This window comes from Lolium rigidum, chromosome 5 (assembly GCF_022539505.1).
Source record: "Lolium rigidum isolate FL_2022 chromosome 5, APGP_CSIRO_Lrig_0.1, whole genome shotgun sequence".
Taxonomy (NCBI): Eukaryota; Viridiplantae; Streptophyta; class Magnoliopsida; order Poales; family Poaceae; genus Lolium; species Lolium rigidum.
This window is the reverse complement of record NC_061512.1, coordinates 43156316-43173778: the sequence shown is the minus strand read 5'-3', so window position 1 is coordinate 43173778 and position 17463 is coordinate 43156316. Positions and strand designations below refer to the sequence as shown.

The 17463-nt window shown below is 45.1% G+C and overlaps 1 protein-coding gene across 1 annotated transcript; it reads right to left on the bottom strand.

The window, feature by feature from the left end:
* Nucleotides 1-12888: 12888 nt before the first annotated feature.
* Nucleotides 12889-14184, bottom strand: LOC124653873. Its single transcript, XM_047192934.1, has one exon. It carries the CDS (start codon nucleotides 14098-14100, stop codon nucleotides 13282-13284), a length of 819 nt encoding a protein of 272 aa, XP_047048890.1. The 5' UTR covers nucleotides 14101-14184; the 3' UTR covers nucleotides 12889-13281.
* Nucleotides 14185-17463: the final 3279 nt, after the last annotated feature.

Here is a 17463-nt window from a genome sequence, read left to right as displayed (position 1 = left end):
TGAGCCATAGGGTTTTATTTTTGTTCTTTGCCAGATTTAAACTGTGATCTGTGAAATTCTTGCGCAATTCCTACAGATCGGTGATGGCCTAAGGGCATCTCCAGCGGTGCGACGCAAACGGACCTGAGCGACCGTTTGTGTCCGCCATGACCGAAAATGCGTCTGGCACTACCTCCATCGGCGCGACGCATAGTGACCGGGTCGTCCGCGGAGACGCAAACCTGGCCCAAATATGCGCCAGATTTGCATCTCTGCGGATGATGAGCGGACGCGCAAAGTGTCCGCTCGGTCCTCGCACGCGCCCGCCTGGCAGGGACACAACTGCATCGTCTTCAGCGGCATTACTTGCGAGCGGCGCGCTGCAGCCTTTGCAGGGCCGCGTTAATGGCGCGTCTCGGCTTCCGCGAGCGTGCGCAGCGAGGCGGCGTTGCAGTGGTAGGCCATTGAAGGCGAGATGGCGTCCGAGCCTCTTAAAAGGGACGCTGTCGGCGGCCATTTCCCCGACCAAACCATTGCCACATCCCACGGTATCCACCCCACCGACTCCATGGGGAAGAAATGCTGGCCGTTCCGCAAGACCAAGAACGACCACGAGTCTAGCGGCTCTCGGTCCGGCAAGAAGGCACGGGTCGGCCGGTACGTCCGCGTCGACTTCGCGCGGCAGCTATGGGAGGAAAACCGGTCGGTACCATGGCCGGACGCGAACTTGCCGGGAGGGGCTGGTACCTCAACTCGAGGCGCGTGCCGGTCCCCCCCCTCGTGCCGCGCGAGGGCCGAGAGCGGCAGGACGAGGTGCGCCGCCGCCGAGTGATCTTGCTGCCGGATCTGCGGGAGGATTCGGCGTACGCGCTGAACTCCTACAACTGGATTTCATTCGGGACGTGGGAGTTCGACGCGCGCCGCTGCGCTGGCTACCTCGCCGACGTAGACTACTTCAAGCGCGAGATCGCCGCAGAAGAAGAGAACGACCAGAGGACGCGGACGAGGATGGCGACGAGGACGTGACCATGGCACAGTACGACCACGACGCCGGCGGGCCGGCGTGGGATCCGGAGACCCAGCCGCCGGACATTTCCGAGGAGGAGGCCATTGCCATGGCACTGGTCAACAGCGAGCTCAACGAGCTCGCTTTGTGGGATGGGCTCGCAATCCAGCTCCGCGAGTCACCGCTCGCGCAGGGGAGGCCGGCGACTCCTCCGGCCACGCCGACGCGTTCCAACGTCCGCGCTCCGCCTGCTGCTCCGGCGTGGGATCCCTGGCCACAGCCTCCTGCCCATGCGGCGGTACCTCCTCCACCACCGGCGTACGAGCTTCCATGGCCGACGCCGGAGTTGATTGACCTCTAGGCAGCACCTACTTTTAGCACGCCTTTCTGGCTTTTTTATGTTTTTTATTAATGTAAATTATGGCTTCATGAATGAAAAAAAAATTATGCGTCGTGCCGCTTTAGTCACCCCGACGCAAACGGACGCCCAGACGATTTCGACCATTTGGCCCGACGCAAACGGACACGACGCATCCGTTTGGACGTTCGAAATGCGTCGTGCCGCTGGAGATGTCCTAAGGAGTCAGGGAACTGCCTTAACTGGAGATCTTTGTGGGTAGCCGGGTAGGTTTTATGGTTGATCCTGATAGGGCACCAACTTTTCTGAGCATACAGCCAAACATTCTGTTCCGTTACCCCTTCTCTCATAGTTCCTTTTTCCAAAGGCATGCACGTACAGTTAGACCCAGGAAAATGCACGCTAGGCCTGATTGCGCCGCCCAAAGTTGCCTTTTGAAATTAGGGCCGGCATCTTTTTCCCTTACATTTTTGAGAGACTGGTCGCTTCAACATCCCTAGATGACATTTATCCTTTTCAGCTCCTATTGTCATGTCACATGTCTATGGCGTCAAGGGAAGTACATCGGTGCACCTGGGCGAGAGCTCCCAAGCTCTCAACGGGTTAATATTTGTTGAACTTACCAGGTTGATCCATTTTTACTTGTATTTTTGATGCCGTGTGAATCTGTGAACTTGGTGGCCTGTTGGGGAGCGGTACTGCGTGGCAAAGTGCCGGCTGAATATTAAAATTCTTCAGAGTTCCTTTTTCCCTTGGGCAAGGTTTAAAATTGCTAGCCATGAATTAATCGTGTCATGGCTACTAAATTTGCTAGGTTTGGTAAGAGAGAGTTGAGCAACAGGGGTTGTCATAAGGCAGTGCCCCTTCCAGCACGTCGGGGCTTCGTTTCGGCGATTCCAGTTATAAAGCCTTTTTGCTGGCCAAAAAAAGGAGTGCATCCTTGCATCTCTAATTTTATAAGACTATTATCTTCGATAATTCCTTGGCAAAAAGAAAAAGGGAAAAAAAGATGAGTGCATACTTGCATCCTTAATTTTGCTTCTAGTAGTTGGAAGAAGCAGATGTTTGTCTCCGTCAAGGGAGGCATGGCCGGGCTCCCTGATTGAGCTTCATCTCCAGGGGTAGGAAAAGTGGAGCCAGCCAACCGCCGCATGTATTTGGTCCTGGTGCCTGCCTGCCAACTCTTGTCACCTCGGCTCACAAGTCTTGTCACAAGAGGGCGGCAGCCGTGAAACATGTGTCGACACCCCATGCATCCATGCACTCTGCCTGTACTTGGGTGGATGTTTATCCTTGCCGATCACCATGGTAGTCCAGTACTCATACATGCCAATATAAGGTTTATCTTTTTGCCAAATTTCTGCTACAAATATTATATTTATAAATAGAGCCGTGTTTTTCATACTTTTTTTGAAGAGCCGTGTTTTTCATACTACTGTAACAATATTTTGGAATATACTATTGAATACTTTGCGCTGTCGATCCCTTCTTAGTTGAAACTTAAAAACTAGGAGTGATGATAAAATATTGGATATGCAACAAAGACTTATTTGTACTGATCACAAGATCTTCTTACAAGAAATCTTTACAAATCTGAGCTTTACTCAACCAGTTGTGTTAACCTCATACGTATGCCAAGAAGACAACGACTAATTGATGGGTACCTCTAGAAGATAAATAATCTCCGTGTCCTCAATGCAACAATATTTTTAGTGCATTGTTCATGGCTCTAGTTCCTCGTCGACCTTGCATACTCCCTCTCTCACAGTTTATAAGGCACGCGCGTACCCCTAGGTCGCAAATTTGATCAAGTTACCATTAGTTATATGTTATAAAAATGATATCATTAGAAAGTTCAGATGTTCTATTTTCTAATGATATAATTTTTGTATTATATAATTTAAATTATATAGGTTAAATTTGCGACCTAGAGGTACGCGCGTGCCTTATAAACTGTGAAGGAGGGAGTAGTTGTGTTCGCTTTCGACCGCAATTTCGTGCAAAGAATGCATGTTGTACGTGCTGCCATTGGATGCAGGCAACCAAACTTGATAGGGTATGCGCTGCCAGCACATAGGATTCACTCTTAAGTTTGGTCAGGTGTACTGCAGTTGGCATGCTGAGTCTAAACATACGGGAGCCAAGTTTTCCAACGTGTCAAAGATCTAGATATTTAAACCATATTTGATATCTTGTTTCATTTAGAAAAGATCTGTCAACAAAGTGCCACTAAAAAATAACTGTAAACAGAGATTCGAAAATGTCACTGCAACATCAGATAAAACCTAAAGCTTTCCAAAGAACCATGAGCAATCTCAGAAAGTTCAACATATCCAAGATAAAGCTTATAATTGGGCGCTTCACAAGGAGTAACTAATGCAAAAGCATTAGAGTTTGGTAGCTAAAAAGCAGATACTTGCTGAAAACTTTACTGATCTTCTACCTTAGATCAATCATATATATCGCAATCTAGTGTGCGATCAGGTCAAGCCAAGGATATTTTGTGGGGGGACAAAGTCAAATCAGATATGCTAGACACAAGTGTGTTGTCTTGTTGCTTGAATTTGTATCCATCTCTAACAATTTCAACCAGATGGCACACGCATGGGCCTTGTGCCTTATCTCCAAGGCAGCTATGGGTTGGTGTATACACAGGATGAGGCAAACATTATTAAATTTGAGCTTTTGCCAGCTTGATCAAATCAGCGTGTGGTTTCCAACATGATGTGGTATGGCTTCATCTTGTTGTGAAAGATGTAAACATTATTAAATTTGAGCTTTTGCCAGCTTGATCAAATCAGCGTGTGGTTTCCAACATGATGTGGTATGGCTTCATCTTGTTGTGAAAGATGTAAACATTATTAAATTTGAGCTTTTGCCAGCTTGATCAAATCAGCTTGTGGTTTCCAACATGATGTGGTATGGCTTCATCTTGTTGTGCAAGATGTAACATGACATGATACATAACTTCTTCTTTTCTAATTTTGGCACATGCATGAAGAACTATAATGCATGGAGTACTCCCAAAATACTGATGATAATATGGGATCAATAGAAAACATTTGGCAAGTCAGCCCAATGTAGCATATATTTAGAGGGCTAGTTATCTTTAACCTTTAGATCTCCGGAGGTAGGTGCGCCACTGTTGCAGGTTGGGAGGCTACCCGGGACCACTGAAAACAAACAATATGATTGAGAGTCGCACATTTCTGATATGTATTTTCGTGATTACCGCACAAACTTGCAGCCCTCCGTAGGGGCAAAATGAATGCGGTTATATACTTCCCTGATTCATATTACTTATCATTGATATGGATGTATCTAGAATTAAAATGTATCTAGATACATCTATACTAAAGTCAACTAATATGAATCAGAGGGAATACTAGATTTGACCAAATTTGCTTCTCGGATTTGTTAAATAATAACCAGTGAATGATCTCTACATGATTTGACTCTTCTCAACTAGTGAGTGATCACCAGCTAGTTCAAATCATGCATGCTGACTAAGCAGTTTTTAGTAAGTTTCATATCACAAGAATACATACGTGCCATGACAGCTCAGAGTAATTAGTAGTAACATCAATGCTTCTCCTCTACTTTATTATGGTTGGTGATGACGTGGTGCTGGGATAACTTCTGTGACCTTTCCTAACTAACCGTCAATCATAAGCTTAACAAACGATAAAAGATCTTGATTAACCCTTGAGAAAGCCAGCTTAGCTAACTGAGGTAACTAGTATGTGACTGGACTGATTTGTTTGCCTTCTTCTTTATCTTGCAAAAACTATGCATATATTCTTAATCATATATTTTAGACTTTCTCTGATTCTAGATTTAGCTCTATTGGTTCACCGGCTAATTGTTCATGGTTCTATATTTAGAAGGCGAGAGAGGCCTGCCTCGCACCAAAAACTTCAATTGGACAACAATCCCGATGCCACAATGTGATCTTGCCGGTCTTAGTGAGCCATTTACGGAGGAGGATGTTAAAGCCACGGTCAACAACACCGCAAGTGACAAGGCACCGGGTCCGGATGGCTTCTCGGGAGCTTTCTTCAAGGCTTGTTGGAACACCATCAAGGTTGAGCATCTCCGCTCATACCTTTGGATCCTCATATCGATTGATCCAGACAGATAAATTGTTAGTGGATACCCTACAAATTAACAGATTTTGCGAGCTGATCAAATCAGCTTGTGTTTTCCAACATGACATGGTATGGATTCATCTTGTTGTGCAAGATGTAAGATGTCACGATACATAAAAAATAATTCTAATTTGGACATGAATGAGGAATTCTAATGCATGGAGTACTCTCAAAAATGAAAATGCTGATGATAATAGTGGATCAATTGAACACATTTCATAGTGAATAAGAATTGGTGAATTGACCCTACAAACCATATATTTAGAAGGCGAGAGAGGCCTGCCTCGCACCAAAAACTTTAATTGGATAACAATCCCGACGCCATAGTGTGATCTTGCCGGTCTTAGTGAGCCATTTACGGAGGAGGATGTTAAAGCCACCGTCAACAACACCACAAGTGACAAGGCACCGGGTCCGGATGGCTTCTCGGGAGCTTTCTTCAAGGCTTGTTGGAACACCATCAAGGTTGACATCATGGCGGATGTCAACCAATTCTCCAATCTTCACACAAATAACCTCCATTGGCTCAATTCTACCAACATTGCTCTCATTCCCAAGAAAGAGGGGGCTGAGGAGGTGACCGATTTTTGCCCAATTAGCTTTATTCACGCAATTGCTAAATTAATCTGCAAAATGATGGCCGCTAGACTCGCACCTCACATGAATAAGCTTGTCTCCAATTCCCAAGATGCCTTCATAAATAAGAGAAGTAACCACGATAATTTCTTGTATGTGAGGAACTTGGCAAGAAAACTTCACAAGTCAGAAAAAACGCCAACTACTCATCTTCAAGCTCAACATAAAGAAATATTTTGACTCCGCTAGATGGGACTACTTGATGTATATGCTTCAACATATGGGTTTCCCAAGCAAATTTCGTGAGTGATTATGGCACTCTTATGCACCTCCTCCTCTAGAATGCTTTTCAATGGTATTGGAGGTGACCCAATAAAGCATGGTCGAGGTCTAAGAAAAGGGGACCCTCTTTCACCTCTCATATTCGTCTTGGCCATTGATCCTCCACATCATATTCTCTGCAAAGCAACCGATCAAGGCCACATTCAAAGGATCCGTGGAAGAGTTCCCACAATCTAAACATCCCTATGTACCGATGATGCCACTATTTTCATGGCCCCAATGATGACATCAACTTCCTTGCTTCCACTTTGCACCAATTTGGGGACGTCACCATGCTTATTACCAATTGCTCCAAAAGTCTAGTGGATCCCATTAGATGTATGGGCCTTGACCTTGATCACATCCTTCATGCTTTTTCGGCCACCCGCTCAAATTTCCCAGTGAAATACTTAGGGCTCCCGCTCTCGTTCACAAGGCTTAAGAGAATTCACTTTCAGCCTTTGGAAGATAAGATATCCGCCAAGCTTGTCCCTTGGTTGGGAAGCATGCTACCATAGCCGGTCGTGCAACACTTGTAAAGTCTTTTCTTACTAGCATTGTCATCTACTACATCACCGTCCTCAACGTTCCAATAGAGATTCTCATGAAGATTGATAGCATTAGAAGGACCTTCCTTTGGGCGGCTTGTGAGAAGGTCACCAGGGGAAATTTAAAGTTATTTGGGAAATGGTGTGCAAGCCTAAGGGTTGTGGAGGGCTTGGGATCCTCAACCTCACAAATTTTGCTTCGACCCTTCATATGAGATGGTTATGTCATGAATGTAATGACGAGGCAAAACCTTGGGCCGCCCTTGGCACCCCTTGCACTCCACTTGACAAGGATCTTACTGCGGATGGTACAAAGGTCATCGTAGGAGATGGGAAGAAAGCTAGCTTTTGAGAAGTCCCTTGGATAAATGGAAGGCGTCCCAAAGATATCACACCTCTCATATGCAAAGGATAGAAAAGAAAAATTGCACTATCAACAAAGCTTTAGATAATGACTTTTTGATCACACAAGTCAACACTCAAGATGGTCCATCGTTAGAACAAATTGTGCTATTTGCCAATCTTTGGGAGATGACCCATGTGATGCATTTTCACCCTAGAACTTTGGATTCAATCGTTTGGAGCCTAACCAATGATGGTTGCTACTCTTCAAAGTTGCCCTACACCATTCTATTATTTGGACATCCGAAATCTGGCATGCCTTCCTTAGTTTGCAAGCCATGGGCTCCTCCTAAATGCACAATATTTGCATGGTTGATCATCTAAAATAGAGTATGGACGGTGGATAGGTTCCAAAAGAGAGGATGGACAAATTATGGAAGATGCAAGCTTTCTAATCAAGTACAAAAATCCGCCTCACGTTCTTTTCAAATGTTGGTTCACCATTCGTCTGTGGTCAAATGTGAAGAATTGGCTAGGCCTTGAAGGCGTTGATCCAACCAATTGGCATGCTATGCGAAACTTAAAGGAGTGGTGGAATGAGGCAATTCGCAACCAAGGACAATCAAAGATGGCCATGACGTTACTTGCAATGTTGGTTTCATGGGCAATTTGGAAGGAAAGAAATGCTCGTGTTATTCTGAACAATGCCTCCACCTTGAGTATGTTGGTGGCAAAAATCAAAGATGAAGTCGCCTTATGGAGCCTAGCCGGGGCTAAGACCTTGAGTGTTGTAATCCCGCTAGAGTAGGATTACTTTTGGGATTGACTTTTTCTTAATCAAGTCTTGGTTTGTAAGACCTCTAAAACTTCTTCTTAATTAATGAAAAAGACAAGTCTTTTGTCTTGTTTCAAAAGGATTTTTTTCGATAAAGGGAATATATTAATATCAAAAGATACCAATTACACCCAACGTCTGCAACGCAATACCCTAATGGAAGTATGGATGCACACGACCAAAAAAGCGAAAAAGAAAACTAAGAAACAGAATGTCCCACTACAGTATCCAACAGTAGCAACAACAATACATCCATCACAAAGACAACACCTGAAATACAGACTCTTGATGTCTACGCACGCTTCTTTTCCTGTAGACAGTGTTGGGCCTCCAAGAGCAGAGGTTTGTAGAACAGCAGCAAGTTTTCCCTTAAGTGGATCACCCAAGGTTTATCGAACTCAGGGAGGAAGAGGTCAAAGATATCCCTCTCAAGCAACCCTGCGATCACAATGCAAGAACTCTCTTGTGTCCCCAACACACCCAATACACTTGTCAGATGTATAGGTGCACTAGTTCGGCGAAGAGATAATGAGATGCAAGTAATATGGATGAATATTAGTGGTAATAGCAATCTGAATAAAATATGGCAGCGAGTAAACATGCAGTGGAACAGTAAACAAACAGTGACCTCCCTCGGCACTGGCACCAGAAAATAGCTTGCTGGCGTGCAGTTGACGTGGGAGATATGAATCTTTGTGGTGTAGCTTTTCTATTCGGAAACAAGGCCTAGGGATCATATTTTCACTAGTGGACATTGATCACATAATAAAACCACTCTACACTCTCTTGTTGGATGATGAACACCATTAATTGTGTAGGGCTACAAGAGCATCTCAATGCCGAAGTTAACAAGCTCCACAACATTCGATGTTCATATTTAAATAACCTTAGAGTGCATGATAGATCAACGCAATTATACCAAGTACTAACATAGCATGCACACTCGTCACCATCAAGCTATGAAAGGAGGAATAGATCACATCAATACCATCATAGTAATAGTTAACTTCATAATCTACAAGATATCACAATCATAAACTACGCCAAGTACTACATGATGCACACACTCGTCACCATTACATCATGGAGGAGGAATAGAGTACTTTAATAACATCACTAGAGTAGCACATAGATTAATAGTGATATAAAGCACATTGCAATCATAAAGGAATATAAATAAGCACTTCACTATGCTATTCTGAATTACTCTCTAGCAAGATAACGAACACTAATTCATCATGTAGGCAAACCTTAAAGATGTATTCCCAAGTACTAATAAACACCCCACGCTGTCACTGTGAGCATTCATAGGAGGTACTAACACACCACAATTTCATAGAGACATCCAACTCAAATCATAACTCGGTGAATAAGTATTCGTGAAATATAGCCTAAGAGACCCACACGGTGCACACACTGTCACCTTTACACACGTGGGACAAGGAGTCTCCGGAGATCACATAAGTAAAATCCACTTGAATAGCATAACGACATTTAGATTACAAAGCTCATCATATGGATCTCAATCATGTAAGGCAGCTCATGAGATCATTGTATTGAAGTACATGGGAGAGAGATTAACCACATAGCTACCGGTACAGCCCTTAGCCTCGGGGGAGAACTACTCACTCCTCATGGGAGACAGCAACGGTGATGAAGATGGCGGTGATGTCGATGGAGATGCCTTCCGGGGGCACTTCCCGTCCCGGCGGCGTGCCGGAACGGAGACTTCGTCCCCCGAATCTTGGCTTCGCGATGGCGGCGGCTCTGGAACTTTTCTCGTATCGTGGCTTTTCCGTATCGAAGATTTAGGTCAGGGGGCTTCTTATAGGCGAAGAGGCGGATTCGGAAGGGCTACGGGGCAGCCACACAACAGGGGGGAGCGCCCCCCCTTGGGCCGCGCCGGCCACCTGTGTGGTGGTCCTGTGGCTCTCCTCTGGTCCCTCTCGGGTGTTCTGGAAGCTTCGTGGAATTATAAGATGCTGGGCGTTGATTTCGTCCAATTCCGAGAATATTTCATTACTAGGATTTCTGAAACCAAAAACAACAGAAAACAGGAACTGGCACTTCGGCATCTCGTCAATAGGTTAGTTCCGGAAAATGCATCAAAACCATATAAAGTGTGAACAAAACATGTAGGTATTGTCATAAAACAAGCATGGAACATAAGAAATTATCGATACGTTGGAGACGTATCAACTCTCAAAAGCGATGCCTCCAAGTAGGGAACCGTGCACCAGTGCCGTCATCGCTCGATCAAAGATCTTAAGTTTTCACCCTCAAAGATAGTCCCCGCTCTCAAAACAAGGCCTTCAACACGGTCATTGCCAGGCCCAACCTGTTAAGGCTAGACCTTGTATTTTCACCCCGAAAGATAAGACTCTGAATTTCACCTGTGCTGCCGCCCTCACTTTCATACCACTGTTGCGAAGTCCGGAACACCAAGTAAGTCCCTCAACAACGTGGAGACTTGAACCTCCCTTAGCTAGTCCTCCAGTCTGGCCTTCATGATATTCTCTTCTTCTGACTTCGCCATGAACGAAAATGTCTCTTGATGTCAACACAAAACAGAGCTTCGCGCCGCTCCCTCCAGAACCAAACGACCGGAATAAAAACATGGGTGCGCACAACCAAATACCAACCGATCCAGCCAACTCCAGGCAACAGAAGCACTGATCCATTCGCTGGCGGCGTATTCTGGAACTCAACACTCCGGCCAGATCAAGAAGGGCAGGCCTCGGGAAGGTATCCATCTTCGCACAAGAGAAACCCTAGGACCGCCACCTTCAAACTGCGAAACGGACGAGCAGGCACCCTCGCACCCATCCGCTGGCTAGCGACAACGAAGGAGGAATCGATGGACGCAGCATCCAAGACCCGTGCGACCCAGATCTCAGACCTGCCACACCACGCGGTCTTGGACGCACGTACCACATCATCCACACTTCGCAAGGTCGCTGCCCCCTCCTCGCGCCGTCAGCTGAAGAACCGACTACGGGTTTAGGCGGGAAATAGACCCGCAACCACCACCACCACCCATCGCCGGAGAGGCCATGGAGGGAGCAGCCGCCGCCGCACAGCCAGGGACATCCGCCCCCCAACGCCATACGCGCCTACCTCGCAGCCGCCGCCCCAGCAGCCACCACGGATCGCCGCTACGACTACCCCGCAAGCACCTTTGGCACTGGGACCCGCCGCCACCGTGGACGGCGCCGACGGCAGCAGTGGAGGGAGAGATGCAAGGGAGGGCGGCGGCTGGCGGTGCTAGGGTTTGCCCTGGCTTCGCCCTAGGGAGCGATGCGAGGACGTGAGCGAAGCCAGCCAAAAAAATATTTAGAGGGCTCGTTTTAACGTTCAGACCTTATGAGTGGCGTGGCTACCTGGCCCCGCTGAAAACGAACAATATAATGGAGGATCGTACATTTATGATATGTATTTTCATGATTATCGTAGAAATTTGGAGCCCTTGGTACTTCGAAATGAATATATATTTGATTCGACCAGATACTGAACTTGCTTAACTTGCTTCTCCGATTCGTTAAACAACTGTGGTGCATGATTTCTCCATGATTTGAATCACCTCAACTAGTGAGTGCTCACCAGCTAGTTCAAATCAAGATTTAGATTGTCGTCAGTAGCCATTTAGAATTGTTGTGTACTTGTGTAGATCACCAGGACAAGATCTTGTCAGAAAGACAGTTGATAGCAAAACATGATCTTCAGCTGATTGCCAAAAAAGATCTTCGTTGATTGCAGAAGGAGATCAAGAAAGGACGAGCAAACCAACAGTTACTGAACTGAATCATATCCAACTTAAAACTTGAAAATCACAAAATTCTCATAATATCATTAAAAAATCCATTTTAGCTTCTGTCTTCACTGTACATGGCTAATTTTTTTACCTGTCAAGGTGGGCCCAGCTCTTGATCATTCTCCGCAGGACGAGATGATGTTTACTGTCTTCTAGGAAAACAAAAATTAAACTATGAAGCATCTCTGCTCCTGCCCTGCATTTAGATCCTCATGTCGACCTACACAGATAAAATACTTAATGGATATGCTACAAATTGAGAGATTTGGATTGTCGTCAGGAGCCATTTAGAATTGTTGTGTACTTGTGTAGATCACCATGAAGAGATCTTGTCAGAAAGACAGTTGATAGAAAAGCAGGATCTTCAGCTGATTGCCAAAGAAGAGCCTCAGTTGATTGCAGAAGGAGATCAAGAAAGGACGAGCAAACCAGTAGATACTGAACTGAATCTTATCCAACTTAAAACTTGAAATCACAAATTTCTCAGACTGTGATTAAAAAATCCATTTTAGCTTCTGCATTCACTGTACATGGCTAATTTTTTGTCTGTTAATTAAGGTGCGCCCACCTCTTGATCATTCTCCGCAGGACAAGATATTCTGCATGAAGTACACACATAGGTTACTTGTTGTGAATACTACCTCCATTCCAATGATTAAGGCTCATATTTTTTTAAAAGTCGAACCACCTAAAGTTTAACTAAGTTTTTACAAAAGTTATTAACATGTAAAATATAAGATCAATATTATTAGATGCACCATGAACTATATTTTCATATGATATTGTAGAATATCATATTTGTTGATAGATTTTTCGTGAAGTTCGATCAAACTTTGCTTAGATTGACTTTTTTGAAAGCATGCATTATTCATTGGACGGAGGTAGTAGTAGTTAGTGTAACCAAGATATAATTTTTTTTTGAGAATGAAGAGCATATCTAATACTATATTAGTAATGCCTCCTTCCCTCTCTTTATTAACTGATCTCATGCCTCTTCAAGTAGAAGTACTCCTCTCCATCTATAATGTACAGATCTAAGCCTTGCTTGACACTCCTCTCGCTCTCACTCTTCTGCACCAGAAGATCTTCCATGAAAGAAGAAGCTACTCACTAATTATTACTACTTCCTACTACTATCTAATACCACACACACTCATACACTACACCGTCCTTCTAAGAAGAACATGTACATGGTCACGATCGCGACACGTCGCGACCAAAGCTTCGGCTTAGGCCCCGTTTGGAACGCGGGAACTTTTTTCGAGCATCAAGAACTGAACTGTTTTCCGTGAAATTCTCGCAGTTCGAATCTTGTTTTTTTTTTTCCGGACCGAATTCAATCGATCAGAGATTTTCATCAGGCTTGTAGTTCCTTCTCGACCTGGAGCCTGATCTCCCTGTTGAACTTGGTAATGAAGTCCTCCACCCTCCGGTTCAGCTCCTCGTCAGAGAGCCTCGCGTAGAACTCGCTCTCCTCCTCCTCCTCCGCGGCCGCGGCGGTCGGACGCCGCCGCACCTCCGTCGCTGTTCGCCGGAGCTTCTCCTCCCTCACGACCACCACGCTCTTGTCCTCAACCACCGGATCTTCGGGCACGGCGGCCACGAGCGCGTGCGAGTGGGACCTGCTCCGCCGCCTCCTTGCCGCCCTCTCCTCCCTCGCGAGGCTCCTGCTCGCCGTCAGCCTCGCTTTCACCGTCACGCCGTCCTCCACCGGCGTCATCTCTTGTCTTTCAGGCTTAACGACGCCATGGTCGCCTCTCGCAACCAATGCGTGGGCGTCCATGGCGACCGCCGTATCTCCATGGACGACGTCCCTCGCAACATCCAACCCTTGGTCGTCGTTCATGATGACCACAGGCAGAAGCTCTTCGACGGGCACAACCGTCGACGCGTCGCCGGAGGCCAGGAAGGGACGGTCGTCGACGTAGGCGGCGGAGGAGGAGGAGCCGAAGAAGAGCATGCCGGAGTCGGCGGCGATGACGACGATGATGGAGTTGGACATGAGGAACCAGAAGGTGGTGTCGCGAAAGAGCGTGGAAGGCGGCACGTGGAGGACGGAGACGTAGAGCACGGGCAGCGCCATCACCAGGATCGAGATAGACACCTTGGTCATCATCTGCTGATGCATGCTGCTCTTCTCCGGAGGAGCTTGCATGTTCACTAGAGGCAGCAGCATGTGTTCGCAAGCCTTTTGTGTTTCCTTGCACTGCTGCTATGCCTATTCTCGCTTGCTATGGGCTATGGCGTGTCTGAGTTTGAGCTTGTGATTTCTGTGGACTTGTGGTGTGACTGAAATGTCCCTTTTATAGGGGAGAAAGATCTAGAGAGAGGGAGAGAGCGAGAGTAAATTAATGCAATCTAATTGTTGTTGTCTCTGCAAATTGTGTAGGTGTAGGTCTGTGGTTGTACGTACGTGGGTGAGAATGATTGGTGTGCGTCTAGAGGGAGTGCATGCATGGAAGGGGAGTGTGAGCATCACCAGTACTAGTACCAGCTCCCCAATAATCATGTGTGGCTGGACGGATGGAGATGGGGTAAAGAAAGGTATGGTGGTTTTGCATGCCTGATTAGAGAGGGCAAGCTAGCTAGGTGATGGTGTTGCCTCTGATTTTGATTTTTTGGGGTGCAATTTGCAGGGAAGGGGCACACTATTTAGATGGGAGCGAGTGGGCATTGTAGCACATGTTGGCCGGCAGGCTAGGACAACCAATAATATGGAGAGGAAAATCTTGGATGCATGGCTGTTTGGTTTGGAAAAGCAGAGTTAAGAGCATACTTCCTTATATCTACACCACACCACACACACCTACCTAGCTATATCAAGATAGGATCAAAACCATGGTGCTCATCCATATATACCACTATGGAGTAGTGGCTGTAGAACCATGTTTGTGCAAGTTAATTGTTTGTGATTTTTTATTTGCGTCTTTGACAATTTACCATTACTCAATTAGCTTTAGGAAAAACTGTTCGTGAATTCTCCTTTTGTTTTTCAAAATAGCTTGCTTTACTTTGCTTAAATATAACATGATACATGATCGGAACTATTTGTGATGTGTATTTAGTACATTTCCCGTATGCAATTTATCACTTGGGGTTAGGGCATGTGAGAATTTCAGGGAAAGAAAAGATTAACACCAAGAGCTTTGCTACTCCAACAAATTCATTACAAAGTCCAATTGTGGATGCACTGGAGTGAACATGACCGACTTTCCTTTTACTAATATTATGAAAGGAAAAAAATATACTGGCTTGTGTGTTATTAGTATCATAAAAGTTCATTAGGAGAAAAATCTGATTAGTTAACACAATATTTTCAATAGCAGGCTATCACAAATATCGACAACCCTCCAAATCAGCTATGTTGGCGCTAAAGCGGGTAGTTCTATAGAGAGCAATTGTACTTACATTACATTTAGCATCAATCTGCTCAAACCGCTATATTCTTTTATTTACAACGTTGGTTATCCTCTGAAAATTGTAAAAGAAGACGAAAGGCTAGCCTCGCCGCGATTTACGTTAATCATGGATGTTGAATATTGTGTGTCTCCAAAAATCACAAATCACAAATCCCATCAGAATGGGGCCGATGGTACAAAAAGCCAACCCTCTTTGGACAATCTAACCCAGCTTATGCAGTTACAAGGAACGGCTGAAAAGACTTAGCTTCATGTTGTCAAAATGATTACAAGCACAGGTACAAGACAAAAACAAATCATTTCGGACTAAAATCAATTAATGCAAATCTATATGCAGTTCATATCACATCAGTAATCAAATCGCCCGTAGCTAATTCCTTTGTTCGCATTATGTTACACTTATATGCTTGCACGCCCTGAAACTTTCGCGTCAATAATTGAGGAAATATCAAAAGCATGTGCCCCATGGCCACACGTGTCGCTCTTCCTAGCCTCCTAGGCCTTCTGTTCCCTACCAACCTCTACTGTGGTCGAGATCTTGATCATCTCAGTTCATGTAGTAGATTGGGACAATTTCTGTTGACTTGCCTGAATTATTTCTTTGATTCAATTAATGGTGTCTATATCTGCGATTGAAATTAATCAACCCGTGTTTGTAGTTTTTACCCTTTTCTTGCGCGGAAAGGAACTATATTACTCCCCAATTCACAATTAGGTTGTGTTATGGGTTTAATTAACATGCTTGCCTCACTGGTAGAAAAGGTTTTGATAATTCCACGCTCCCGGTTTCTGAAAACAAAGTATTTTTGGTAGAGCACTGAAAATCAGAGATGCATGTGAAAGGTTTTGATAATTAGTAGTAAAGCGTGTTACTGTTTTTTTGCGAAAATTCCACTGACCTATTAATAGTCATCAAAAGTAGTACAAATAACCTAAAAAGTAATAAAAATTACAAATAGATACGCGGACCACCTAGCGATAACTATAGACACTAACACGAGCCGGAAGGGTGTCGTCATCCTCGTCCCTTCATCGCCGGAGTCGGGCAAAACTTGTTGTAGTAAAGCTAGTTGTGGTAGACATACGGACGGGAAGGCCCCAAAGGACCAGCGCACTAGACAAGCAACCATGACAATGATGACAACCATAGATCGGAAGAAACTGACATGAAACCACACCAACAAACATGAAAACTGACCGGATCCTAGTAGATCCGCGGGAACACGAGTCCACGTGCCCTCCGCCAGCGCTACACGCACCACGGGAGCAAGGATAGGGCGGAGAGAACCTTATTCTGACTTCAGGATGTAGCCGCCGCCTCATTATCTCGAAAAATACATTAAAAATATAAGAACGGAAGCTCACCGCCAGCGAGGGGCCGTGGTCCGCCGCACTCCAAGGCTCCAAGGCCACTAGAGGCGGAACGGATCGACGATGTCGCCAATAAGGAGAATGAAACCCTAAATGGGTATGTGGCTATCGCAGCTCCTGGTCGCCTCTCCTGACTCAGGTACCGGTACGCATGTTACTAGTTAAGACCTTATTTGGCTCGGTTAATCACCTCTAGCTTTCTAGCACATGAAATCGTCTCTTTTTTTTTTGAGAGTCTCTCATGGAGGGGCCTCTCGAACTAGAAACAATACAAAGCTTTGACCCTGAATAATTATATTAAACCGTTAAGTGTTGTAGAGGATGGTTGCGGCTTCTTAACACTTTGCACTAAAGTGGTAAACCGGTAGAGCGTCAACCAAAAATAAAACTCATATCGTTTCGGAATAGATATCTGAACTTTATCTAAATATAAATATATTTTAGATAGTGCGTACATAATTTAAATTTAGACGAATCTAAACATCTACACGGAACAGAGTGAGTAGAATAAGTTCAATTAGGATTGTACAGTAGTATATCGCTTCGATAGATGTGCTGAAGGATGGAACAGACATATTAGCAAGAGAAGGTACGACTTGCCACCTTGGAATGTGTGTACAAGCTTAACCAGTAGCCTCTCACTCTAGTACGTGTAAGTATATACTGTATGTACTTGCGTCTTAATTTTATTGTATAAAGTTGACACATGACGTGTCCGAGTACTGACTTAGGTGCGTACGTGCTGGCTA